Source organism: Podarcis erhardii, assembly GCF_964252035.2.
Source record: "Podarcis erhardii genome assembly, chromosome: 17".
In the NCBI taxonomy this organism is placed as follows: Eukaryota; Metazoa; Chordata; class Lepidosauria; order Squamata; family Lacertidae; genus Podarcis; species Podarcis erhardii.
The window spans coordinates 24,854,329-24,881,439 of NC_138515.1; the positions used below are offsets into that span (position 1 = coordinate 24,854,329).

Genomic DNA, 27,111 nt, shown 5'->3' on the forward strand with positions numbered 1-27,111 from the left:
TTTCCTTTTCCATTTCGTTTTAATAGCAGGGATTTAAAATGCACACTGCACCCAAATACAAAGCAGACCATTTTCTGGCTAACAACTGTAAATATCTTAACAGTAATTTCAAATACATTTTCACATTCGTTTGTGTAAAAGAACTACAGTGAAATTACTAGGGTGAGGTCGTCGTCGTCGTCAACAGCACCACAAAGATCTAGTAGCAAAGAGAGGCTTGCTCAGCCCAGTAATACAAAACATTTCAGAGATTTTACTGGCACAAAAAGGTTGGAAGCGCACTTGCCTGCTGGTGTTTGTCTCAAGTACTTTTCAGCTGCCCTACCCCCTAATGAATTTCAGTATAATGGTAGATGGGTACTTGAGACAACAGTACCCGTTCTCTATATGCCAATGAATTACACTCTCCCAGAACAAAACCACTTTAAGAGAGAAATTTAGCTTTACATTTTTAAAGGGCGGGGAAATTAAACCTTTAAAAAAAAGCCTTCCTGAATTTATTTTTCAATGTAAAGTTACTTGTAAAATCGTATGTTTATGTCATGAAATATTTCCCTAAAGTTACTGAAGTCCATTGATTTATTTAGGCCTACTCTATGACCTGAGGCAGATCCACATGATAACTTCATAGCACATCCAATACACATTTAAAGCACATGGCTTCCCCCAAAGAATCCTGGGAACCGTAGTTTGTTAAGGATGCTGGAAATGGTAGCTCTATTGGGGGGGAACTACAGTTCCCATGAGCCTTTGGGGAAAGAGTTTTAAATGTGCGCTGAATATGTTTTAAAGGTATATTGTGGATTTGCCCCTAGTTGGCTATCATCTAGTAGAGGTTAAATCCTACAACAGGGCAATACAGCTTCTGACCTATGAAGGCAAATACAGACCATAAACCATGTATTCTGGCCGGGCAGGTGATTGGGGAAAAGGATGGAGACCTCCCGGAAGTTGGCCCCTTTCTATTTTTATTTCCTGCCAGGTGATTGGCAACACCACACAGGTGTTTTGGTACCAGGCAAACATCTGAAACATGGTTCAGTGTGCAAGTTTGTGTCTACAGCTAGCTAGCATTAGGTAGGCTGATATACCAAATTATATAGGGAAAACCTTTCTAGTATGCAGTATCTGTTTCAATAAATAAAAGAGTGTGTGTATTGAAGGGGGGTCTGTTCTTACCACATTGAGTCTCTGACTGATTAAGTGGAATTGTTTGAAAAACCCAAAACGAAAATCCACAGCACTTGAGTTTCTTTGTCTCATAAACCCATCAAGGAAGAAGGAAGCTCATGCTTACAAATAATTTAATATCTAAGTGGTTCCAGTGAGTAAACGTACAAAGATTTGAAAACCCTGTATGGATATTTTGTGAAAAAAGCTACAAGATTGCTTGTGACTCAAGCCAAGTGTGAAAACTTACAAAATTGGCCCTCAAGCACTGTTATATATATAAAATTGGTAGAATATTAAACTGGTTTAAATTTGATCACTGAAATTACTGCTTCTTTCAGTCACTGAATATATTACATTTTCACAAATATGTTCACATTTCTCAACTAGATTAAAATCATGTATTAAAATATTGGGAGAGTAACCCCCGGTATTATGAAAACACCAGGACACATTTCAGCCAAAAAATTAAGCACCTTCAAGTCCTAAATGCTCATGCTTAAAGCTCACCCATCAGATTTCAAGGTGCTCAGGTCTACTGGATCATCTCCCAAATAAGTTACAATCAACATAAATAGTCAGTTCTGACAATCACATTTCACTGGTGCCAGAAAATATTTCATCAAGCTTTTTAAAAGTTAGTATTTTGTTTCCTGAAGTAGAAAAACTATTTTAAGACCACAATAAAAATTCTTCATACAAGTAAAATCACAATATAATCTCTTCTTTTATCAAGTCACATTAGATAGAAAGAAACCCAACATGATGCATCTTGTCCAAGTATGAATTCTAGCTTACAAAAAAATACATTTTTAGAGGCTACATAGAGCCATGTGGCAGTTGCAATAGTAGTTGTCAATAGTGCAGAAAGTTCGTGGGCAATGTAGCCTGAGCGAGCTTCACTGAAATGGGGGTTTGCACAGGAAACTTTGCACTATGCTTCTGGAAGCCATTTGCTACGTGAATTTCCTTATACACAATTGTCCTTTCACATTATTAGGAAAAAGAAAAACAGGGCGTGTTTTTATGGGCATGTACAAAGAAGCCACGTTTGGCCACCCCACATCACATTCTAAGCTTTTTATTCTGTTTTCTTGGCATGTCTTCTCTTAACACTGTCGCTCGTCTCTCCAGCTGTCGTGCGGTCATAGTCTGAGGAGGCGCCATTGTAAGGGACTTTGGCCTCGCTGTTACAAGCTTCAGGGCAAGGCGGGTGAAGACCAAAGAGGAGGCCAACCAGCACCTTCTCAAACGGGGCCAAGGGAGTGAAAGCATTATCCGTCAGCATCATGATTACCTGAAACAAGGAGCACAGCAAGTGGCATCAGCTCTCCAACAAGATTTACAGGTGTGTGTACTTCTGCATACCTAGGGAATACCCAGGTAGAAACCACTCGCTTCCTTTTGGGTGGTCCTGTTTTGCTTCCAAACAGACCATCATGTGATCACCCAAGCTTGCAATTAGAAGGAATGGTTATGGGCTATCTGATGTGCTATTCCTTGCATTTATACATGTTACATCACGATGCCATGAGCAACAACCCATACATAAGAATTCATCTAATTCCACAATAATTTTTCCATTTTTAGATACAAACCAGGACCCAAGTTAAGGGAAGAACATCAAACACAATACATATTTCTCCCTAGATCATACAAGCAAGCAAACACTACTTCTTAAAATTGCACAGTTATACTTTTTAAAACTGACATTAATACTGTAATTCAATTCATATCTTCACTAGTAAATATACACACACACATTCAGAATCACCTAGCATGCAATTCTGACATGGCTGAAGCGAAGGCAAAGTTCCTACTGATTTCACAGACATAAGGTCATGGGTTCAATCCCCATATGGGCAACCTGCATATTCCTGAATTGCAGGGGGGTTGGTCTAGATGCCTCTTGGGGTCCCTTTCCAACTCTACAATTCTATGGAACTAAAACTAGGTAGATATCTTCTGTACAAAGAACAATTAATGTGACCATTTGCAAGTTGCTGCTTTACCTGGCAGGCTCAAGGTAGTTTGCATTAGTTAAAAGCAAACAAACAAATGCAGAATGATGATTAATACAACCCCAGGGTGGCATCTAAGGGATGCCTACCCGCTTGCGTGGTACGACTTTCAGGTTCTCTTCTCCCTCTTCCAGCCTCCTGCGTGCTTCCAAAATCTACCCGGGGGTCCTGTAACCCCCAAGAGCAGCTTTTGAAGGCATAGGAAAAACTAGCCTATTTCTAAATATCGTGAGCTTAAGTGAATCCTCAGTAGACCTTGCCACTAAGTTGGCTAGTAAACAGCATACCTGGACAGGATATGAGCGCTGCAGTGGTCCTCGACATGAGAAACCACAGCCAAGGTTGGTAGAGGGTAGCAGTAGTCATGTGAACTGGTCCTTGAAATTAAGTATCTCATCGGGTTTTCAGAAGTGAAGTTCCCCCAAACAGTCCTAGAGGGCTCCCTTCTGTTCTTTTGGCCTTTCTAGAGGACAGATGCAGATAGTCGTACCTTGGTTCCCGAACAGAATGCATTCTGGGAGTCCGTTCGACTTCCAGAACTGTTCAAAACCAAGCTGCAGCTTCCAATTGGCTGCAGGAACATCCTGCAGCCAATCAGAAGCTGCAGAAGCTGCGCCAGACGTTTGGCTTCCGAAAATCAAAAACTGGAACACTCACTTCCAGTTTGTGATCGTTTGGGAGCCGAAATGTACGAGTTCCAAGAGCGTTTGGCAACCAAGGTATGACTAATTAGTTACCGCCACCATCCATAATTTTCACCGATTTTCCCCCAAAAAATGTTTTAAACAGGAGGGGGGCAGTTATCCTTCTACAGCCCAAGGGACATATTTCCTCTTGGTCAACCATCAAAGGGTGTGGCCAAGGCAAAAGTGGGTGTGGCCACCCCGCACAGACCACAATGCAAGCACCGTGTGCAAGGACCTCCATACACTGCAGGCCTGTTTGTTCACCCCTGATTTACTGCCTCCCCACCCTCTCCCTCCTACTGCAAGGTGCCCGGCTGCAATTCCTCCACAGTGCTACATTTTATGTAATTGTAGAGCAATTAAATCTAATGTATGAAGCATTAGATGCATTACTGGAACCATCAGTACAAAAACATGCACAAGTTTATTTAGAGTGCCTGTAAGTTACTCATGTCAGCACAACAACAAGCACCAAGAAGCCCCAAAATTCTTACCTTTGTGATTACCAAGAAGGAGGTGTAATACAGCATGAGGTTGGGCTTTGCTACTGGAAGAAAAGAGATGTGCTGCATTGTGAAGAGTACGGCCCCTATCAAACTTATTTTCACAGGGCTGGGGGGGAAAGACACAAAACATGTCAGGAATCATTTCTCAATCTCCTCTCCACCCTCAAAGAAGAGTTTGTAAATCTCTCAACACTGCTGTTAGTTTTCATTAATTTGTCAAGATCTCCCACTATCACCGGCCCAGAGGCATTTGGGTTCTCCAATAGGGCTGCAAAACTTCTAATCAGTAAACGAAACAGCTGAAGGTTTAGCTAGCTGGCAGGCGAAGGGAAACGTCCATTGACTGGCTGGAAGTTAGGGGCACGGGTGTTCAATCTCCAAGGCTCTTTTGGCTTTGGTGAATGAAGAACAAGAAGAAAATATTAAAGATGACCATCCCTTCTCAGAACGTGTGGTAAACTCCCTTTATTAAGTTGTTGTTTTAACTTTTTAACTCAGTAACTTTTTTATAATCACCTGTTTAGGTGGTATATATACATTACTGGTGTGATTTCTATCCCTCTCATCAAGTAATGTATGTAAAATCAAACATAACAATTAAAATAAACCTGGAAAACCAAGCAGCAGAAGAATAATAATGGCAAACTCCCCAAAAGACAACAAAACCTAGTTGTCTTAGTGGGATAGGAAAGTTAAAAATAATTTCACATCGGGCAACCAATGTGCCACTTTGGTTCCAGATAGTATTGTAGAAGAGTCTAAAAAGCCCAGAACACAATTTATCATGGCCCTCTAATGGCTATGGTGGCTTATTTACCAGCCATCATGTATTTATCATTAACTCTGGAAGTGTACATTCGATTCTGACCCGACTAAGCTTCCTGGTTTCTAGAATAGACTGCAGGCAGGTGATCCAAACCTCTGGTGCAGTAACAGAAAGGCAGCTTCTGCTTCTTATGAAAGCCTGGCTTGAAAGCATGCAAGAATTTGAAATCAGGGCTTGAAAACAGCTCTTAAGCCTCAGTGAGCTTCATATGGGAGGAAGCACTTGATAAGAATCCCAAGACCCAGAATTCAAAGGTCTTTATAAGCAGATAATGCAATGCTGGATTCCACCCACAGGTTTATTTAACATGTAACACAGCTCAATGAGACTTGTTGAGCAGAAAAAGGGCAAATGATTAACCAGCCAAAAAATCCATAATCGGTTGAAAGCGCTGCAACAACATTGGGAACTGTTTGCTAGTCTTGCTAAGAAATAGATCTGGATTTTATACAACAGAAATGAGAATTCCTCCGTTTTCTACCACGATGTACCTGTCTTTCTCAAAACTTTACCACTACTTCCACTTGACATTTTCTAAGAGCGCTTTGCTCAAAACACTTTACAAACATTCATCCCGCTAATCCTTACACCATCTCTGTAAAGTAGCATGGCAACATTGCAGACAGGCATGCCGTGTTGACAAACTTACTGAATAAAAGCTTGCCCAAGTCAACCAGTGAGTTGATGGCTGGAGATTGTAAAAGAACAAAGCTCCTGCCCTCTGCAGAACATAAAAGGGGCTATCATATTTTTCGCTCCATAAGGCGCACTTTTTCCCTCCTAAAAAGTAAGGGGAAATGTCTGTGCGTCTTATGGAGCGAATGCAGGTGGGAGGCTCTGCTCAGCGCTCCCTTTAAAGAGCCATGTGGAGTGTGTGTGTGGCTTGTGGGGTCTTTTCCACAAGGTGGGGGAAGGGACTGGCGAGCTGCCCTTCTCCCTCCTCGGGGAAAAGCCAGCAAGAGCTTTAAAGGGAGCGCTGAGCAGAGTCTCCTGCCTGCCTGCACATCTGGGATGCATACAGGCTCTGCTCAGCGCTCCCTTGTAAGGGCTCCCTTTCATCCCTCCTCCCGCTTTGCTGGGAAGCCAGCAGAAGAGGTGCTGCGCAGCTATCGCTCTTGCTCTGCTGGCTTCTCAGCGAAGCGGGAGGAGGGACGGAAGGGTTTAAAGCAAGAAAAGCGAGAGCCGCTTACATGCTCTGCGCAGAATTTTTTTTTTTCTTGCTTTCCCCCTCTAAAAACTAGGTGCATCTTATGGTCAGTTGCGTTTTACGGAGCAAAAAATACAGTAATTGTTTAACATGCATTTGTTTTCCCCTTGGTTCACCAGGGAGATCTCTGCCAGCACCCTATGAAGCAGGCCCCTTGTTAAAGGCACTTCGAAAATTCCCAAAACTGTGGCTTAGAGCAGGGGTGGGTAACCTCATGCCGGGGGTGGGGCAGAAACCCCCCCCCGACCCATCTTATCTAGTCCTTTCTACGGTCTCCCTGGCCTCTTCTTCCCAGGACATACCCTGCACTGCTTGTCCTCCATGCCCTCAAGTGCTTTGCCTAGCTGGAAGGTGTCTCTGAACTTTGGCACTGCCTCTTGCTCGCCTGGATGGAGTGGGAGGTGTGTGCTGAAACCTCTGATTTTTGGGTGGCCGAAACATACAAAAGAGGCACATCTGTTGCTCTAGTCTAGCCACATTTGCCTCTGGCCCTGCTCAGCATTTGCAGGCAGTCTGCCGGGGAGGTTTCGCATGAAGGAATGCCACCTCTGGCTGAAAAACAAGTTCCCCACCTTAGGAACCTTAAAGGTACCCCTGACTGTTAGGTCCAGTTGCGGACGACTCTGGGGTTGCGCGCTGATCTCTCTCTAAAGGCCAAGGAAGCCGGAGCTTGTCCACAAACAGCTTCCGGGTCATGTGGCCAGTATGACTAAGCCGCTTCTGGCGAACCAGAGCAGCGCACGGAAACACCATTTACCTTCCCACCGGAGCAGTACCTATTTATCTACTTGCGCTTGATGTGCTTTTGAACTGCTAGGTGGGCAGGAGCTGGGACCTTAGGAGTTCCTAAATTCTCCTTAGGAGCAATGTATACTCCAGAACTAAATTGCACTGTGCAGTAATAGAAAATATCAATCTATGTATAGCCTCCTTTTAAACTCAGTGATATTGTTGCAAGAGGAGCTCCTGAGAAACATTTCTCCTTTCATGAGCTTCAAGTTTCCCCTCTTAAAAACATGCAATGCTCTGCCTTGCATTGACCAGCATATAGCTTTAAGAGAGGAAAAAATACATCTGCGGCATGTTAAACTGACAAAAATTGCATTTCTCTTCACAGCTGAAGGATTAGGTAACCTACACACGCTCAACAACAACAAAAGGCAGCTCATACCACAAACACACACACACAAAGCTAAGCGGGGGGTCAAGAGGGAGAAAAGACAACGCCGACTTTTGGCAACAGCTCTGCTTGCATTGCTGTGTTTCTCTCCTGTCATTCTTTATTACCTAGGATAGTGGCTGGAAGCAGGATGCCTAAGTGCTTTGGCACTCCTGCTGCTTTTATCACACTAGCAGTGGCAGCAGTCTTTTCAAAATAATCACTTCCGCAAAGGAAACCCTGCCAGGAAGTCAGAGAGGAAGGGCAAGGGGACTTTAAAATGCCCACCATGAGCTCGTTTCCCCCTCTGGAGGAGCGGCTGGGGCCTGACAGCCTGCTCCAGCTTTTTTTTGTACTTCCCATGGCAGAAGTTAAATTGGGAGTGATTTAACATTCCCAATTTAGCTTCTGCAAACCTGAGCTAAAAGCTGTAACTCAAGCAGTATTCCCCCGTGCGCCAGAGGCACGCTCTGAACAGCATACTAATGCGGCTCGCCTTCGGAGCAGGCTCTTGCATCCCCACAAAACCTGAACTTTTCGTTCCCGATTAATTTCAGTTACTGCTTTGAAGCTGACGTTTTGTCAGACATTGGTGAAGCGCCCGTCACTATGACTGGCAGGGTGCTTTGGGGATGTGTTCAGCAAAAGGCAGGGCTGGTGGCACACATTGCAAGGACCCCTGGCAAGATTTCCCTCCTGCGCATGACTAGGGATAAGGAATGCGCAAATCCGGGTGGTGTACAGCTACGACTCCCATCATCCCAGCCATGCTGAGTGACGCTGGTGGGAGACTAAAGTCCAACAAGGGTCACAGGTTCCCTACCCATGATGTAGACAATTCAGTGTCAGGATTGGGGTGGTAAACAGGTTTAGCTCTCGGCAGAGTTTAGTACTTAAGAGCAGAGTTTTAACTTTTATTTTGCAACCAGATGAGTGGCTGATACTATTTCCCTTACCTAACAAATCACACGAGGTTATCCCTGCTGTTAAGGTTCAGTTTGCCTGCCCTATTCCCACACACCCGGTAATCCCTTGCATCAGTAGGTGGGACAGGAAAAGGATTTACAGTTGCAATCGAAATGATTCAAACCTCCCCCCACCCCCCCAATTGCAAATCAGGTTTATAATATAAATTTACAGACTTTCAGCTGTTTGGAACGAGCAAATCAAACAAAAGCAATTGAAATAGCTGAACACAAACGGATGCTTCGAGTAGTTCCCCCAATTCAGCTGAAATTGCAACTTATGCTCACTTCTCCAGTCTCACTATTATTCAACCCCCCTCGTTGCAAACAGTTGAATGTCTGTAAAGTTTCATAATAAACCTGATTTGCAATGGGAGCTGAATAATTTCGATTGCAACTGTAGCTATTCCCTAGACTCCTGCTGCCAACACACTTGCCAATGAAAGTCAAAGAAAGACTATTTTTTATTTATATCCCACTTGATCTGCCTAACACTAGACCAGAGTTTCCCAAATTGGGATCTCCATCTGTTTTTGGACTACAATACCCATCATCCCTGACCACTGGTCCTGCTAGCTAGGGATGATGGGAATTGTAGTCCAAAAACAGCTAAGTTTGGGAAACCCTGCACTATACTCTTTACAGTTTGGTTCTGAAAGGACCAGTTCTGATGAAGCTATATTTGCTTCATCTATCTTGGTTTTCAAAGCACAGAGTGAGAGTTAGACCCATGCTGTTGCCCCCATCCTGCACTCAAGATGGCATTTTTAGAGTTTCAGTCATGGTTTGTTACAACCCTGGTTTTCCAGGTACATCTGAATTCAGAAACTGTTGTTTAAGGCTGCAATTCTATACTTCCTCACCTAGGAATAAGCTATATTGACTTCATGCCCCAAGTAGGCATGTATAGGGCTGAGCTGTCAATCTCAGTTTACTAAGCAGGATATGAAACCATAAGGGGGGTGGGGGGAGAGAATAGGCTGAGCTTCTATTTATTAGCCTACATGCAACCCATCACCTCTTCCAGGCAACTGTTCAAGGGTTTCATCACCTCGCTGGGAATGGAAGAAGAGGAAAGAAGCCGGGGATAGCTCAGTCAGTAGAGCATGAGATTCTTAATCTTAGGGTCATTGGTTGGGCAAAAAAAATCCTGCACTGCAGGGGATTGGACAAAATGACCCTCATGGTCCCTTCCATGGTCCCTTCTACAATTCTGTGATCATATGACCCAGCTGGGTGTCGTCACTATACTTCCAACCTTTGAATGAGCACTTTTAGCAGCTTCATTTTAAATGCTAAGAGGCATGGGGCATAAAACGCAGCAGATCGCAGGACAAGTCAACAGCCACGGTGATCCCCAGTGGAAGTCGCTGCCAGCGTCTTTACTTGAGAGGCCCCATAGGGCTCTTCAATGAAGCTCTCTGCTGCCTTGTTCCTCAGCTCCCCTTCCCTGTGGGCAGTAGTGCAGACAGGTAATTTAAGATGAACTCCATATGAAGTCAATAGTACTTACTTCTGAGGAGCTGTGGCTTGCAGCCATAGACTCTTCATCATCTTTATGTGGTTGTATGTGCACTGCTTTGCTCACTTTCTCATGTGACAAACCACAAGAATACAGAGCACTCTAGCACTCCGTATTTGCCCAGCCCTACCCAGGGATGCAGATGGCGCTGTGGTCTAAACCACTGAGCCCACGACTTGCTGATTGGAAGGTCGGTGGTTTGAATCCCCGCAACGGGGTTAGCTCCCGTTGTTCGGTCCCAGCTCCTGCCAACCTAGCAGCTCGAAAGCACGTCAAAGTCCAAGTAGATAAATAGGTACCACTCTGGTGGGAAGGTAAACAGCGTTTCTGTGCTCTGCCCTGGTTTTGCCAAAAGTGGCTTAGTCATGCTGGCCACATGACCCAGAAAAACTGTCTGCGGACAAATATCGGTTCCCTCGGCCAGTAAAGCAAGATGAGCGCCGCAACCCTAGCGTCATTCGCGACTGGACTTAACTGTCAGGGATCCTTTACCTTTATCTTTTTACCCAATTCATATAGAGCAAAACTAATAGGTTTTCTAGAAACCAATACTACAACATGTGACAGTTTCGTAGCAGATATTTTGGGGTTCCTCAGCAGCAAACTGGCACGGACAGTTCTCCCTCCAGGCAGAAAGTTTGAAGCGCACTAATTTATTATAGAAGAGTCATGTTACTGAAGAGCTACTCATACAGTGCTACTTTCAATACAAAGAAAGAATATTCCCAGGACTGTGCCAATTGTTACGTGCTTTTCATTGACTTACTAGGACATCTTCAGCAGTTCATTAGTTTCTGGCTTCCACACACCTCTCACTAACTGCTCAAAGTTAGATATTAGGCCGCCCCCAGCTCCTGCAATTCAACAAGAAATTATTACATGCATAAAATTGGTTCCAGAAGATCTGACGACACTCAATTCTGCTTCCAGTCAGGACAACTGCAAAGCTGCTCACGTCCCTTTCTAAAAGGAGCAGGATATGGCCCTCAAGTTATAGGCACAAATGGAATGACCTACTTTACAGTTTTTGAAATTGGATCCTCAATTTGATACTCATTTGAAAACATCCTATTGTCAGGGGCAAGCACCTAATATTTCAGGGGGGGGGGATTAATTCAACAAGGATCTTAAATTTTGTGAAAGCTTAATAATAATAAATAATAATAATAATAATAATAATAATGGAGGCAGCAGCCAACATTGCCTGGTACACTGGAGCTTAGAATTTGTGATTGTCCATTTAGTAAAAAAAATGCTTCAAGAGAGAAAGATTCCTATATCTTACTGCAGTTAAGCACAAAATCTCTTCTTGCTTACAAAGCAATAGCAACACAGGGATTATGCACCCATTAAGGGCTCATAGAATGACTTCCACTCTTCCCTGTGACTACTCCAGAAGAAAGACACCAAACTCATGGAAGTAGTAGTCCAGCCCTATAAAAGTCTCGCAAAAGTTATTAGTCTACAAAAAACCTCTGGCTAGCCTACTGGGACCTGGCAGGGGAGGGACAAACCAGTGTTCTGTTTTTAAACACTATGATTGCAACTCTTGTGCCTTTTTTGAAACACCCATCACTTGTCAGCTCTCACCAAAAGAGGGTGAATAGAAGAGGGTGTGAAAGCTAGCAGTTTAGTTATATGTAACTAAACCAAACTGGAGCTGCTGTAGTATATTCCCTTTCCACCAATTCCAATGTTTACTTTTTTAAAAAAGGCCGAAAAAGCACAAAAACACTCCCCCGCCCTCACGTCCACCGTGCTGACCTCCCCATCTCCTACCTATGGATTGCCGTCTTATAATTTGAGCTTTAGGCAAACCTCCGTCGGAGTTGACGTAGAAATATAAATGCCCCTGCTAGTGTTATACCTGGCAGAGGTGGAATTCCGTAATAAAATGAGAGCACCTATAAGTGGCTCTCATCCAAGAACAGCATTTGCCAGTAAAACTGAAACTAGGGACATCTTATTCAGAGGCCACATAAACAGCAGCATGTGATGAAGGCTGAAACCTTAGGCACGAGTTCTTTTCCTCTGGAGGATGGAACTAAACTTGAGCAGGATTGAGCTCTTAAGGAGCAGCCAAGAATGGGGTGGCAGTGGGAGGGGAAGAACACATTAACAGGATGGATTTAAATTGGTTTTTCTTCTAAGAGTGGCCCCGGATGCAATACCATTTCATAGAACAGTGGTGCCTAATCCACACAAGCCATGTACACACCTATTTTTGTGCCCCCAAAATGTCACCCGAAATGCCCATGATTTTTGTGAGCTGCCCCAGTGTCCTTTAAAATAATAATAATTGACAATACTGATTTTTTTTTTCAGAGGGTTCACTATGTGTCAGTGCAGCCCATAGCCCCCCAAAAGATTAGCAACCACTGTCCTTGAGATTCTCCCTTAAAATTTGAAATGTTTTTTTAATATATATATATATATTATTTTTTATACATTACCTCTGGCCCAGCCAACTACTATCATGATTAACCAGACATTTTTGTAGTGCTGATGTGCATGTGCAATCCCGCCAGTTATTTTCCATGTTCTAGTCACTTCCTTCATCCCTGCAAGCAGCAGTCGTATAGGTAGAAAACAGAAACAGCGGTAGGCTAGATCACGCGGACAATAAAATACAAGATACCTAAAGAATTGGGGGAAAAGTTTGAACCTTAGCTACTTCGCAATGTTTGCAATGGAAGCATGCTGACAAAATGAAACAAACTGATAAAGGCTTTTTAAAAAAAAAAAAAGAAAAAAGCTAGATGTTAAGAAATCGCTGTAGTATTACGGCTATCAGTCACTTTAAACCATAGTTAAACTAAACTATGGTTTAAATGTGAACATGCAGCGTGCTGCTGAAATTGTGGGCACGTGGCTCCTTCCCTGCTCTTTGGTTAAAAACAAACACACACAACTGCTGTAAAAAAAACATACCCCAACACCTCATTCTTTGTGGTATATCAAGATCTGGCATTTTAAAGAAGTATATAGCATTAAAAAAAGTCACATCCATTGTGTCTAGTCCACATGTATCCTCTTAATATTACACTTCTAATGTACAAATACAGCATTTTCCTAAAGCTCCCAAATTTGGGGAAAATAGGCGAGGAGCCCGAAACATGCATTCACCAATGCTGCAATTGCATTAGTAACTCTCTCCACATACCTATAGGAGCAGGGGCAATTACAGTGGTACCTCGCAAGACGAATGCCTCGAAAGACGAAAAACTCGCAAAACGAAAGAGTTTTTCATTTTTTGAGTTGCTTCACAAGACGGATTTCCCTATGGGCTTGCTTCCCAAGACGAAAACGTCTTGCAAGTTTGTTTCCTTTGTCTTGCAAGTTTGTTTCCTTTTTCTTAAAACCGTGCATTCACTTCGAGGAGCAACTCATAGCACGCGGTGTGGTAGCCTTTTTTGAGGTTTTTGAAGACTTTGGTGATTTTTGAAGCTTTTCCAAAGTCCGTGCTTCGCAAGACGAAAAATCGCAAGACGAAAAAACTCGCGGAACGAATTAATTTCGTCTTGCGAGGCACCACTGTACATGAGCATTTTGTCTAGCTCTGAACAATCTTTCCCTCCCATTCACTTATTGAAAGATATATATATTCCCTCACTGTTCCACCCCAGCACAAAGGTTGAACAATTATAAATAAAGGCCTGGTAGGCAGCATTTTACTCGCTTCCTCCTAATCATCTATTGCTCTCCCCTTTTGCCTCTGCCTCTACAGGCTCCTTTAACAAAGAGACATCATTTTCATTACCATCTCCCTCCCACTGCCAAATCTGATTGGAAATCAAGCAAGTCGGCTGACACAGAGTGAAAAGAGATGCTGCTGGTTTACTGTCAGGATCAGAGGAGATCTCTTCATCAGGTTTCACCAGCCTTCTCCCATCTCTCTCCAACAGCGTGCCAAAGGTATAAGCCTTCCTCAGATTCCTGCTCATGTGCCAATGGAAGCTCAAAGGGCCAAGCATCTCTGCCTTCTTCAATCCAAACAGGAATGCTTTATTATTGCAAGCCAACAGTTGTGACTTCACTGTATGGACCTTGCTTTTCCCCTTCTCAGAATCCACATACGTTTCTTAACATCTATATTTAATAATAATAATAATACGCAGGGCTTCAATTTGGCATGTGACTTGTCTTAACACAATAGAATCTCCCTAACCTCCAGCAGGTGCACTGGGTGAAAATCTTTTTAAAAATAAACTTACATTTGGAAACATTGTACAAGATGGGTATTTTTTTCAGACAGGTCAAATTATCTTTGCTTATGAATCAGATCTTTCCCTAGCACCCTGGTGCAAAAAACTTCAACAGGAATTTGCAATGCTAGACCGGCCCTCCTAGGAAACACCAGTGGATCCAGCTGCCACCTAAGAAGCAATAGGAGCCACTGTTTGAAATTCTGCACTTTGCACCTGACTATTGGCCATTTGCAACCAGGTGAAGATGCCCGGGTGCCAGGATGGCACCTGATGTCTCCACCACCTGGAGGTGCATGCCTGAAGATCCTTGGATCTTGCCTGTTTCTACACACGAGTAACACATCCTGCAGAATTTTATCCATTATATTTTATCTGCACAATCAGAACGGATTTCAGGAACCAAAAAGCTGTATTGAAAAATGGCAACTTGACATTTAAGGAGCCATTTGGCACCTAGGCTCACATATCTGAGTGTTTAACTCTGATAGGAGCAGGTGGGAAAAGTGGTTTCTCTGTGGGTCTGTTTGACAGCACAGTCTGGCGAACCACACAGGGTAGTCTGAACCGCCGCTCTCCACCCTCTCTCAAATTTGCCTGTAAAACTAGTCGCTGGCCAGGGATCTATAATAAATTAGGAGACTGCTCAGTGGTGATTTTGATCTCATTAGAGAAGTGGTATTACACAATATTTGCTCATTACCATACACCTTTTTTTTTCCCAAGGGAGGGGGGACACAAGAAGAAGAATTGGAGGGGAACAGCCAGCTTTTGTTTTTCCAGTTTTCTTCTGGGCCTTCACAACTCTAGAGGAACATTCCTTTCATGCATTGCATGTGCATAATTGCCTCTGCTGTATAGGAAGAACAGCAGATTCCTCATTATGTCCTAGTCAGAGGAGGAAATAGTATATAGTATTCAAATCAGGCATTTATAATAAATAAGACTGGCTCTTGTAGAATGCAGATAGATGTTTCCCATAGGTGCCAGTAGATGTCACTAGTTGACAGCCATATCAGAATCTCTATTAGCTTGGCTTGTTCAGTGAAGGGAAAAAGTTTCTTTTATTTTTATTTTATTTTTTTATTGCTAGTTACAATAACAAAAAGCAAAAAGCAAACAGAATAGACAACATCAAAGTAACATAAAAAAGAGAAATAGCAAACAAAAAAGATATCAACCTAAAATACAAAAAAAAACCCAAAAGTACACAAATCTTGACTTCCCTCCACTTGTGTATGACTTCCTTCTTTCTCTTTTATTTTAATTGTTGTGTTATCAATAATATTTTGCCTTTATACCTCTTATACCCAACTTCTCCCTGTCTTTACCCTTTAAACTTCATTCATTGCATATCAATATGTTTATGCCAGAACAATGTTTTTTCATGTACTCCTTTACACAATCCCACTCTTCTATCAGTTTTTTATCTGACTGTCCTCTTATCGCTGCCAGAACTATATATTCACAAAATTTAATTTGCCACTCTCTTATTGATGGAATTTTTTTTCTCCCAGTGAAGGGGGAAAGTTTCATTTCAGATTTTATGCAATACAGAGGCAGCATTCTACACAATTCTAAAGTCGGCTGTATTTTTTATACGCAATAACAACATTCCTAAATGGTCAGCTGCTGAAGTCGATAGGGCTCATACTTCAACGTGTAAATGTAAACAAGGCTTGAGTGAAAACAAAGCATTTCACACTTGTCACTTGGATTCTTGGTTTGTTCTGTGATGCATCTGACAGCAATCTTCAGAACTTTCCTTCTATTTTGAAGGAAGCATCCACACAGCACTTCACACATCAAGGGGCTGCACCTTCTCCAATCCAATTCCTTGTGCAGCATTTTCAGAGGATGAGAGGGGAAAGGTTTAAACACCTACTTCTCAGATATATTAAATGATTCAACTGCAGAAAACGGGACCCTGATAGTGCATTTGCCATGTTTACTTTTAATAATGATTATCAGTGTTATTCACCAAGGTCATATAGATAGAATCCCTTGCACCAGAGGTGGCTAGCACTCAGCTTGGGGTCCTGATGGCGCCCCAGAAACAAATGCTGGGGGGGGGGCACAAAACCCCACTGTTTTTCTGCATGGGTACATTCTATATGTAAGAAAAAACAGGAGTTCCTCATGATGTATATAGCACAAAATCAGTATGTTGTACATCCCAAATACACCAGCAAGGCAGGTAGGGGTTTTTTTGCTGGGGGACGACGACCCAGCTTCCCTAAACGCTTTAGGAAAACTGATTCTGATCTTAATAGATGCACCTTAAAGTAGAGATGATGGTGCATGAATATACATTCAAGCTATCCTATTAAGGATGGTGGCATCCTTTAAGTATGATAGCAAGAAACAAGGCAATGAAGTTATTTTTTCCTTGGCCTTAATTTGCCTGAATAACTGGAGTGTTTTATCAATCAATCAGTTAATTTTAATAAGGCTGCATATTGAAAAGCAGCTTCGACTATACCTCCCTATAGCTTCCAAACAATGGATACAGCTCAGAATGGCATCTCATAATGAGATTTTTGGATTTTAGGACAAGTATAGGATGACGGTAAACACATGGACTTGAATCCTGAGGAGGGGTTACATTGTCACCCAACTACCTCATTCATTAACAGGACACCCAACTTATAGGGACGGGGGTTTGGGGGCAAGGTGCAGCAGGCTGCAGAGGGAAGCAAAAGGCCATTCCATGAACACATACTCTGTTCTGTTTATGGAAGAAAAGTTAGTGTCTGAGCCAGAAAATGCATGCTTTGTTTTTCAGGCCAGGAGACCCAATTATTCTGATTAATGGCGACCTAAATCAAAGCACATTCTCATACCGATGAACTTCTAATAAGATGATGTTAGTACTGCTTAAACTGAGAAACTACTATAGTGAAGGAAAAACACCCCCCCCCCAAAAAAAGACCCCACAAGCATTCATCCCGCCCCACCCAAATTTGGGTTAAGAGACAGTGGAAGAGAGTTGCATCCATTCCACAGCTCATGTCACGGCAGCTAAAGAAGGGCTGAGATTCATAAATTCAACCCCAACTCAAAACTGTTAATGAGCTTCACTAATTAGGAAAAAGTCCGAAAAGGAACAACATGTACTTTATGCACACATAAAAAGATATTGTTCTGTGCCAGTTACGAACACTGCTAAGTCCGATTACTGGGCCTCACAGCTAGTTGGAAATTCTCATGGAGGACAAATCTAGCTCACAGTAATTACTAGTTTGCACGTACCAATTTTCTGTCTTTCTCCTAACTCCAATGTTCTGAAAGACTAGAAGTGTAGCGTTCAGAGTACTGGACTAGGACTTGAAAGACCAGGGGTCAATTCCTCAGCTGAAACTACTTCACAGGGTTGTTGCGAGGATAAAAGGGGCAGGGGGAGAACCATATATGTCACCTTGAGCTCCCTGGAGGAAAGGTGGCTCTAATAGTCACAAAAATGCAAATCTTAATGCGGTAAACTGAATGACTGGCTTCCATTTACGCAGCAAGACACCAAGGTAAGCAGCCCAATCTGATCTATACAGTGGTGCCCCGCAAGACGAATGCCTCGCAAGACGAAAAACTCGCTAGACGAAAGGGTTTTCCGTTTTTTGAGGCGCTTCGCAAGACGAATTTCCCTATGGGCTTGCTTCGCAAGACGAAAACGTCTTGCGAGTTTTTCCCCCTTCCCCCTTTTTTCTAAGCCGCTAAGCCGCTAATAGCGCTAAGCCGCTAAGCCGCTAATGGCTGTGCTTCGCAAGACGAAAAAACTGCTAGACGAAGACACTCGCGGAACGAATTATTTTCGTCTTGCGAGGCACCACTGTACTTCCTAGAAGCCAAGGCCTGCCGAATTTCAAATAAGTAACTAAGACTGCAGCCTTTGTGAGAAAGGCATCGATGACGGCATTCAAAATGAACATGAAAACAGTAACTTTTACTCTGAGCAGGGTAAGCCCCATTTCCTCTTGAAAGACAGACGTACCTGCCAGTGTTCTGAAGTAACAGGTCTAATCCCACAATTGAGAAAGGTTTTTTTCTTTATTGCAATGTTTTATTTTAGTCAATCTAACATATACCCAGTGCTCTTTTGTTAAAAATAAAAACCATGTAAAACAGTATGGGGGCGGGGGGACACATAAGAGAAGAGGGTTATTGACTTCACAGGGATCAGCCAGTCAGGACCGTGAACAGCACACTATATAGGAAAACCTGCAGATTATTCACCTTCCCCAAGCTACACCATGAACCAAAATAACTATATGTACATATTGTGGCAAGTGCCCTTTTTATGCATGTCTATATAAACACCCAATTTTTAGCATTTAAACAGTTTCTAATTACAGGTGCAACACTGTGTTAACTAATTGATTAAACTGAATAAAAACCTTTTTCAACGAGGTGCCCAGACAACAGCTTGTATTAAAAAGCATATTTTAAAACCACCAATTGCAGACACCCAATTATCTTGGGCCCTGAATATTTTTATTTATTCATTCATATGCAAAACTATGCAGATTTAATCTATTAAAACTCACACAATTAACTGACCTAGATTCTTGAATCAGATGGCAGCTTAAAAATTCTGAAGCTGCATTCCATGACTTTGAGCACAGATTTAAGTTTTAGGCAACATCCTTCATCGTAAAAGCTGCTTACCAGACTGACGAGGCAAGTAAGACATTTGTGGTGTTGGCAAGAAATCCAACTGGAGGTTCTGCAAGCATCAGTGAAGATAAAATGGAGCCACCAAAACAGTAAAGCATTGCGCTAAACCAGCATGCAATTGGGCTGCGGTATGATACGTCAACTGCTCCTGGAACAGTAGAAAAGACGAAGTGTAAGTAGTTCAAACGTCTCACCTTTAATCTCTACAGAAAGAGCAAAAACCTGATCACTGGTCAGCACCAACCACCACCCTCAGCAATTTTCAGGTCATCCAGTGGGGTGCAAGTTTGGGAACCACTGTTCCTATCAATGTAGTTCATTAATATACTTCACACGCCCAAGAAATACCAAAATGGGTTAAGCATTATTTAGGAAAACAGTATATAAAGCGTGATCTCCAATGTTAGCCATACTCTGAGCAAACCCATTGAAATAAATGGATTTTTATTTAGTTCAGTGTGTTTCTTATTACTGAATAAAGTGAATGAAGTTGGATGCTGCCCAAAGTATTTGAAATGGCATCACGAGTATGACCCGTCATTGTGTCTTTCCTGATATAACACCGCCCAAATTTCCAAAAGATGACCCTAAGGATCAAGTGACTCTTTGAAAGAGCAAAAGTTGGAGAACAGGGGTCTATGGGACAGGATAAGGAAATGAGAAGAATTTGGTTGGGGGTGCCTTGCAAAAGCAAAAGGGCCTGACCATTCACCTTTGGATCCAAGCCAATAAACCCATTGCCCACCCAGAGCTAAAGCATACAGAATAAACTATCTCTGGTCACAATCCTAAGAACACTTTGAGAGAGCAAATCCCACTGAACGTAGAGCTTACTTCTGAGTAAACATACTTAAAATTGCACTGTCAACCCCATTTATGTCATTTAAGATTTCTCCTTAACTGGCCTCCTTGTTGGGTTCTAAGCCAACCTTATAAGACGACTTTTGTTTGATTGTTTGTGGCATGAAGGACCGACTCCAGGCCACAAGGCAGAAAAGGTTTTCCACCCCCTGCCTTCTTTTAGGCCACAAATGACCGGCACAGGAGTCTTTGCAGTCAACTAGTAAAAAAGCTGTTATGAACTTCGTTTGCAAGGTTGTTCCAAGCATGGTCCACATTCAATATGTAAAATTAAAAAAATCCTTCCAGTAGCACCTTAGAGACCAACTAAGTTTGTTATTGGTATGAGCTTTCGTGTGCTTGCACACTTCTTTTATATTAAAGAATTGTTTTATTTTGTTTTGACTACAACAGACCAACACGACTACCTACCTGTAACTATTCAATATGTACTTATCGAGCATGATGAAATACTGTGCAAAGCATAAAGACTCCTCAACAATCAGCTACTACGTGAATGTCAAAAACAGAAGATACATTTACAATGGTCCAAGTAATAACACTGAATGCAACCATCATGGCACCAGAACAGGTGCAAGGCTTCATTCAAAAGGACCAACCCAGCTCCAGCTCTCTACAAAACATTCTACCACTGCAAATGCAATACTATTTCAATTTTAAAAAACTTGCTTTCTTTACAATAGTATGAGCACAAGAAAGCAGGCAAGTTAAGAAACTGGTATTATGTGGAAAAGCAAATTTTAATGGGAGAAAACAGAAATGATCAAGTGATTTGCTTTGAGTAATCCACAAGTAATTAGATGTAGCCACTATTCATATCAAAAAATGAGGATCCAGTTAGTAGGTGCACATGCAACTTAATTCTTTGGAATTACTTTTGTTAAGCCAAATTAAACTTAGTGTGTATCAGCAATATCCAAATATAAATTGCGATGCTTTAATATCTGCACTGCATGTTACAATGAATATTAGTGCTGAGAACCCATCAATATTCCTTCTAGCATTAAAGCTGCAGTTAATTAAGCTTAATTGTGTGCTTGACAAGGGAGATAATTATCTGGATGAACTATCAGATATACCTAATTACAAGTCTGTAGCACAAGATATTAAGTCCAAATGCCCTATTCACAAGTATATATTTACAAGGATTTGTGAGGTCAGAAGACAGGCACATATTCCATAAGTCTAATTTCCACTACCCCCAAAAAATAAAATAAAATCAGGCATTGAGAAAGATGTTTTGATATATATCAGGAAGATGCTCCAGATTCAGAGGAACAGGGGCTAGTGGATTAGTTGCTGTTCTTGCTTGGAGATAAAACCTGCAACAAGTGAAGACTTCACCTTCCCAGAGAGACCAGGAAACTCAGACTTCCAGAATGATGCCTTAATGTCCAAAATTATACAGGTGCAAACAATGATAACTTCTCCCTGCTGCTCCTCCTATGCTCACTTCATGGTTGTGATGCTGATGCATCGTTAAGCCATAGGCAATCCTGTTCCAAAGGGGTCTAGTGAGCACCACCACCCCCTGTGCTTCCAGCTCCTTCTGCATCTGGTCCTCTGGTCTGCCACTTTCAGCGAGCTGGCCTGAGTCTCCGGTCCCCTTCAGCTTTTGGTCTTCCTCCCTGGCCCCCTATGCCTCTTATGGTAGGTAAAGGTAAAGCAACCCCTGACTTTTAGGTCCAGTCATGGCCAACTCTGGGGTTGCGGCGCTCATCTCGCTTTATTGGCTGAGCACGACTAAGCCGCTTCTGGCGAACCAGAGCAGCGCACGGTAACACCGTTTATCTTCCCGCTGGAGCGGTACCTATTTATCTACTTGCACTTTGACGTGCTTTCAAACTGCTAGGTTGGGCAGGAGCAGGGACCAAATAATGGGAGCTCACCCCGTCGAGGGGATTCAAACCGCTGACCTTCTGATCGGCAAGTCCTAGGCTCTGTGGTTTAACCCACAGCGCCACCCGCATCCCTCCTCTTATGGTACGTCCCTTCTCTATACCAGCCTTGCCCAACTAGATCTATGAGCCAAGCATTGCATTGGAGTAACTTAAGATGACAGATGTTCACCATGGATGAGAACTGAGCTTGGCTCCCATTCAAAAGCACCACCACCATTCATCACTGCAGCATGTCCAGGCACCCGGTGGAGAGAAGCACTGCCACCAAAGCAGCAGTGGGGCAACAGCCACTATGCCATTTTCACCACAAGCAGGACTGGGCCATGACCTGGTGTGGTGGTTTTTTTTTGGGGGGGGGGGAGATGTCATTAGCACCATTCCCAGGTCTCTCCGAAGTCTAGAGCTACACTCCAGTTTTGATTCCCAGCCCTACACTCCAGCTTTGATTCCCAGGATTCTATGAGGAAGCCACAACGTGTAAAAGCCAATGTAAGACTGTGCTGCAAATACGTCCCTGGACGTATTTTTTTTCCTCGGAGGAAAGGAACATTGCACATTATTTGTGGGTCCAAAAATTCAAGTTAATGATTATAGCATGGGCATGTTGTTACTATACTGTTATGCTGTTTCAATGGCTTGCCATTTAAAGTTGCCATTTATAGCTATATTGTGGGTAGAATGATGAACTAAATTTAGTGTTTTGTATCATCAGTCTGAACATGGTCTTGTCAGTTGGGTTTACCCCACTAATGATGAGACATCATGAAGGCATGCAGTGTGTGCTCCGGCCAAGTGGTGAAGATAAGGTTGCTAAGGGGCCAACTTCATGTCACACACAGCTCTGTCTTTTTCAAAATGAGAGAAAGCAGCTGAAGGATTCTGAGTAGAGAAGCCGCACGTAAGTGCGCCTATACCGTAGAAGCATATCCCTTTCACTGTTTCCCCCATTCAGAATTTGCCTATAGCAGCTCCACTCCTGCAAAATGCAGGCAAATGCGGTGCGTTTTCAACACTACCAAAGCAAAGTCACATAGTACTTCCTTTTGTCTGCCTAAACACACCTATTTGAGGCTGAGGTGCCTCAACAGTACTGGTTGAGAGTCAAGGCCATGGTGAACAGTTGCCCAAGATGAAAACAGCACTAACAGAGTGTCGTGGAAAGGGATCTTTTTGTATACAAGTACACAACCATGATTGTATATAATCGTGAGGGTTATTATGGGCCAAGGGGAAGACTGATGTGTGTGTGACATGCTCAGCTATCCCCAGTATAGACCCAGTTTTTAATTTCTGAAGAGAGATTTCAAACCCTCTTAAATGTTCTGAAATGGTCCATGGCAGACATTATGAGACTCTACAGTGCATGGTTGGAGAACTTGCAGGCTTCCAGCTCTTGTGGGACTCCAGTTCCCATCAGCCCCAACCAGAAATGGTGGGAGTTGTAGCCCAACACCTGGAGAGCCACAGATTTCCCATCCTTGCACTACAGAGTTTCACAACTTGTGCCCTGAACCAGTTCAGACCCTAAAGCCACATGATGCAGCAACAACCTAGCTGAAGCCAAGCAGGTCTGAACTGGTCAGTACCTGAACAAATTACCAGACACCTGACAAGTGCTACCTGGAATTTCATTAAAGAAAGCACAGCATAACAAAATAAGAGTCATCACTTTAATCCATTCAGTGATATGTGATGTTAGTCAAATCTGCTCCATACACACTCCAAATCCACTCTGCATATTGCTTTTATGCCAAAGCACTAAGCCAGTCGTATTTGTGTCATTTCAGCAACAGGCTTTTGCCAGCCTTTTAAAAAACCCTGGATGGTTTTGTGTGTGTGTGCGTGCGCGCGGCTTGGCATTTGCTTTAATTCTGCCAGCTGCTTTTAAATTGTGGTATTTCCATTGGTTTTATTTTTAACTTTCGTAAGCCACCCTGAGAACCTGCTAATGCTAAATAAATAAAAGCTTTTAGGACAGTCTGAACCTAGCCACAAAATTAACCTCTGGCAACCACTCTTCTTGATACATGAGCTGATTATATTCTCAAAGTGCAGGGTACCATTCCTCAAGCTGGTGTCCTCCAGGTTTTTGACTACAACCCCCACCAGCCTCAGCCGGTATGACCAACAGTTGCAGATGATGGAAGCCCCAACTTCCAACAACACCTGGAGTTGTCACAGGTTCCCCATCCTTGGTGCAAGGGGGGAAAGTAACTCTACACATGATCAGAAGCACTGTTGTTACTTCCAATTAGAACAAAAGTCCGGCTGGATCACACCAAAGGCCTATCAGGTCCAGCATCCTCTTTTTCACAGTGACCAACCTATGAGAAGCACACAGGCAGGAGATGAAGGCAACAGTTGCTCTTCAGAAACAGGCATTGTTGTGTATTAGCTTTGAGTATGGACTTCCATACAACAAACACTGCTAACAGTCACTGGCATAATCATAGAATTGTAGAGTTGGAAGGGACCCAAGGGTCATCTAGCCCAACCCCCTGTAGTGTTGGAATTTCAGCTAAAGCATCCAAGGTAAAGGTGCCCCTGCCCATCAGGGCCAGTCGTGACCGACTCTAGGGTTGTGCGCTCATCTCACTTAAGAGGCCGGGAGCCAGCGCTGTCCGCAGACACTTCCAGGTCACGTGGCCAGCGTGACGAAGCTGCTCTGGCGAGCCAGCACCAGTGCAGCACACGGAAACGCCGTTTACCTTCCCGCTATAAACCGGTACCTATTTATCTACTTGCACTTAGGGGTGCTTTCGAACTGCTAGGTGGGCAGGAGCTGGGACCGGAAGATGGGAGCTCACCCTGCCGCGGGGATTCGAACCGCCGACCATACGATCGGCAAGTCCTAGGCACTGAGGTTTGACCCACAGCGCCACCCGCGTCCCCCAAAGCATCCAAGATAGATGGCCAAACCAACCTCTGCTTAAAAACCCCAAGTGAAGGAAAGTCCATCAACTTCCAATGGAGACTATTCCACTGTCAAACAGCTCTTACTGTCAGAAAGTTCTTCCTAATATTTAGTCAGAATTTTCTTCCTTGTCACTTAAATCTATTGGTTCAGGTCCTACCCTCCAGAAATGGAGAACAGAAGCCTGCGCTATCCTCCATGTGACAGCCCTTTAGCTATCTGGAGGTGGCTATCATGTCTCCTTTTCACCATGCTAAACATGCCCAGCTACCTGAACCGTTCCTCGTAAGGCTTGGTTTCCAGACCCTCTATCATCTTGGTCTAGTGGGTGCCAATATTGAAATATTGGCTGAGCCACGTAAGCCCTCCCCACATAACTGATCACATGGTGTTGCAAACATACACCATTTGAATGGCAATGCCCATTAACTCAAATATTTTATGTGGGGACTGAAGACACCTTTGCCCCTAGGAGTCAGCTCCTATGTCTTTAGTCACCTTCCTCTGCATAACATCCCTTCTAAACTGTGATGCCCAGAACTGGATGCTGTACTCCAGGATACAATGATAAGACTTATAGCCTCTGTGAATTTACCTAATCCGGCTACCTGTCAAAGCCATCCAACGAACCATGCATGGGTCTGTCACCAAATCGTATGGATTTAAATTTCATAAACTAATAATAATAATAATTTAATTATTTATCCCTCGCCCATGTGGCTGGGTTTAGTTTAGTTTATGTAAAATATGCATGGATTTATGGTATGCAAAATGAACCATGGAAAGAGAAGAAGGGAAGTCACTGATGTTTTAAGGTTATTTAAATGAACATTCTAAAATATAAAACAGAAAATATAATATAGAAAAAAGAAAAAAAAATGCTTACTTTCGTTTTTCCCAACAACAAGCCAATCTCCATCCCCCCCCCAAAAAAATAAATTGAAAACAGGGGTGTTTGTGTTTCTTTATAAAAAGTGCGGGCATGCAGCGTCCAATTAAAAAAAGAGAAAAGCGGCGAGGAGCTGAGCGAGCCCTCGCCTCGCAGCTAACCGCGCTCGTCCACAAGGGAGGGCACTCTGCACATGCCCAGGAGGCACGGCTCCTCCGGCGCCGCCATCCCCGCTGCCCGCCCGCCCGCCCGCCTTCTCCCTCACTCACCCGGCTGCTCCTTCAGCGACAGGACGGAGGCCGCGTAATGCGCCAGGTCGAAGAAAGGGAACATGGGCAGGCGGGAGAAGCGAAGCGCCACCTGCCCCAGGAGCTCTTCCATGGCGGCGGACTCCGCCACGCATGCGCCGGCGACGGATTTAAAGAGGGAACGTGAGGGGGGCGGGGGAGGGAGAGAAGAGCCAAACGAGCGAGGGGCGGGGCTTAGAAGGGCCCCTCCGCCCCCTCTCTCTTCATCGCCTCAGGCCAAAAAGGGGCGCGAACGGTCCCAGTCGGATCCCGCGCATAGTTTTTTGGCCCGTACAAACCGCCGTCGGGCGGGAAGAGCGCTCGCGCCGCGGGGGCGGGGCAGGGCAGGGGCAGAGGCTGGCCCCGCCCACTACCCCCTCCCCCCCTAACGTTGCGCTAGATTGAAAGGCGATTGGCCGGGCTGCCGCGCGGTGGGCGGGGACAGGAGGAGGGTGGCCGCGCGGTCAGGCAGGGATGCTCAGAGCGGGAGGCGGTGAGGGCCGTTCCTCCCGTTGGGGAAGGTGGGGCAACTGCCTCAGGCAGCAGAAGAAACAGGGGTGGCAAATCCTAATGCAGAAAATTATTGATTTCTGCGCCCCCTCTGCACCTGCTATAGATCTTCAGTTTAGGGTTGCCACCTCTGTTCTGGCATAACGCACAGGTTGGGTGCAGATATTTTTTTTTCATCTGGAGTTGAAGTGACAACTGTGTACAGCTGAAAACGCTGGCAGCATTAAGATAAATTCAACAGTGTAAATAAGTTCTGATGGATGGAATACTGAACGGTATAGTTTTTGTAAAATATGCAGGGATTTATTATATGTATGGAAAGAGAAGAAGGGGAGTCATTGATATTTTAAGGATGTAAAAATGAGTACTTTAAACTGTAATACAGAAAAATTATATATATATATATATATATATATATATATATATATATATGAGAGAAGTGATATATATATGTGTGTGTTTTATATATATATATATATATATATATATATGCAGGTTTTGGTGTCCTCGGGTGTCTTCCCGTGTAAAAGTTGGGGTGTCTAGGCGACGTTTCGACGAGGTCTCACTCGTCATCTTCAGGCTGGTGCTTTCGGCTTCTTGTTACTGGAACAGAGCAGGATCTCAGTGTTTGAGTTCCTATAAATACTGTAGAGGGGGTGTGGTGTATAGCCTCCAATGTTCTGGGCAGAGAGGAAGTTCCCAGGCTAGTGTGCCTTTTCTTCTTTTGTTCCTTAATTACTTGAGAGATATCTTGAGTGATTTCTTGAGTGATATCCTGAGTACCACTTAGGTGGGTCATTAGGTGTGGATT

General features: G+C 43.5%; 1 protein-coding gene and 1 long non-coding RNA gene across 3 annotated transcripts; one reads left to right on the forward strand and one right to left on the reverse strand.

Annotated features, from left to right (window-relative positions):
- Positions 1-26,134, reverse strand: TMEM38B (transmembrane protein 38B). Of its 2 annotated transcripts, XM_081845556.1 has the most exons (6): positions 25,773-26,134; positions 18,930-19,086; positions 12,516-12,700; positions 10,829-10,916; positions 4,372-4,489; positions 1-2,467 (listed from the first exon to the last, which is right to left on the reverse strand). In XM_081845556.1, exons 1-6 carry the CDS (start codon positions 25,882-25,884, stop codon positions 2,252-2,254), a joined length of 876 nt encoding a protein of 291 aa, XP_081701682.1. In that variant the 5' UTR covers positions 25,885-26,134; the 3' UTR covers positions 1-2,251. The 2 variants fall into 2 exon arrangements, with proteins under 2 accessions (XP_081701682.1, XP_081701683.1); XM_081845557.1 differs by lacking the exon at positions 18,930-19,086.
- Positions 2,416-16,071, forward strand: LOC309332584. Its single transcript, XR_014152207.1, has 3 exons — positions 2,416-2,518; positions 6,536-6,618; positions 13,790-16,071. It is a non-coding gene; the product is annotated as an uncharacterized lncRNA (long non-coding RNA).
- Positions 26,135-27,111: the final 977 nt, after the last annotated feature.

What these genes read in the sequence shown, in the direction of transcription:
- TMEM38B (XM_081845556.1), bottom strand. Translation starts at nt 25,884, where the DNA reads ATGGAAGAGCTCCTGGGGCAGGTGGCGCTTCGCTTCTCCCGCCTGCCC. An exon ending in AGTAGTTGGCTGGGCCAGAG is followed by an intron (nt 10,917 to 12,515) that starts GTAATGTATAAA and finishes GTTGAATTGCAG; the next exon opens with GAGCTGGGGGCGGCCTAATA. An exon ending in CCTTCTTGGTAATCACAAAG is followed by an intron (nt 2,468 to 4,371) that starts GTAAGAATTTTG and finishes TCCTTGTTTCAG; the next exon opens with GTAATCATGATGCTGACGGA.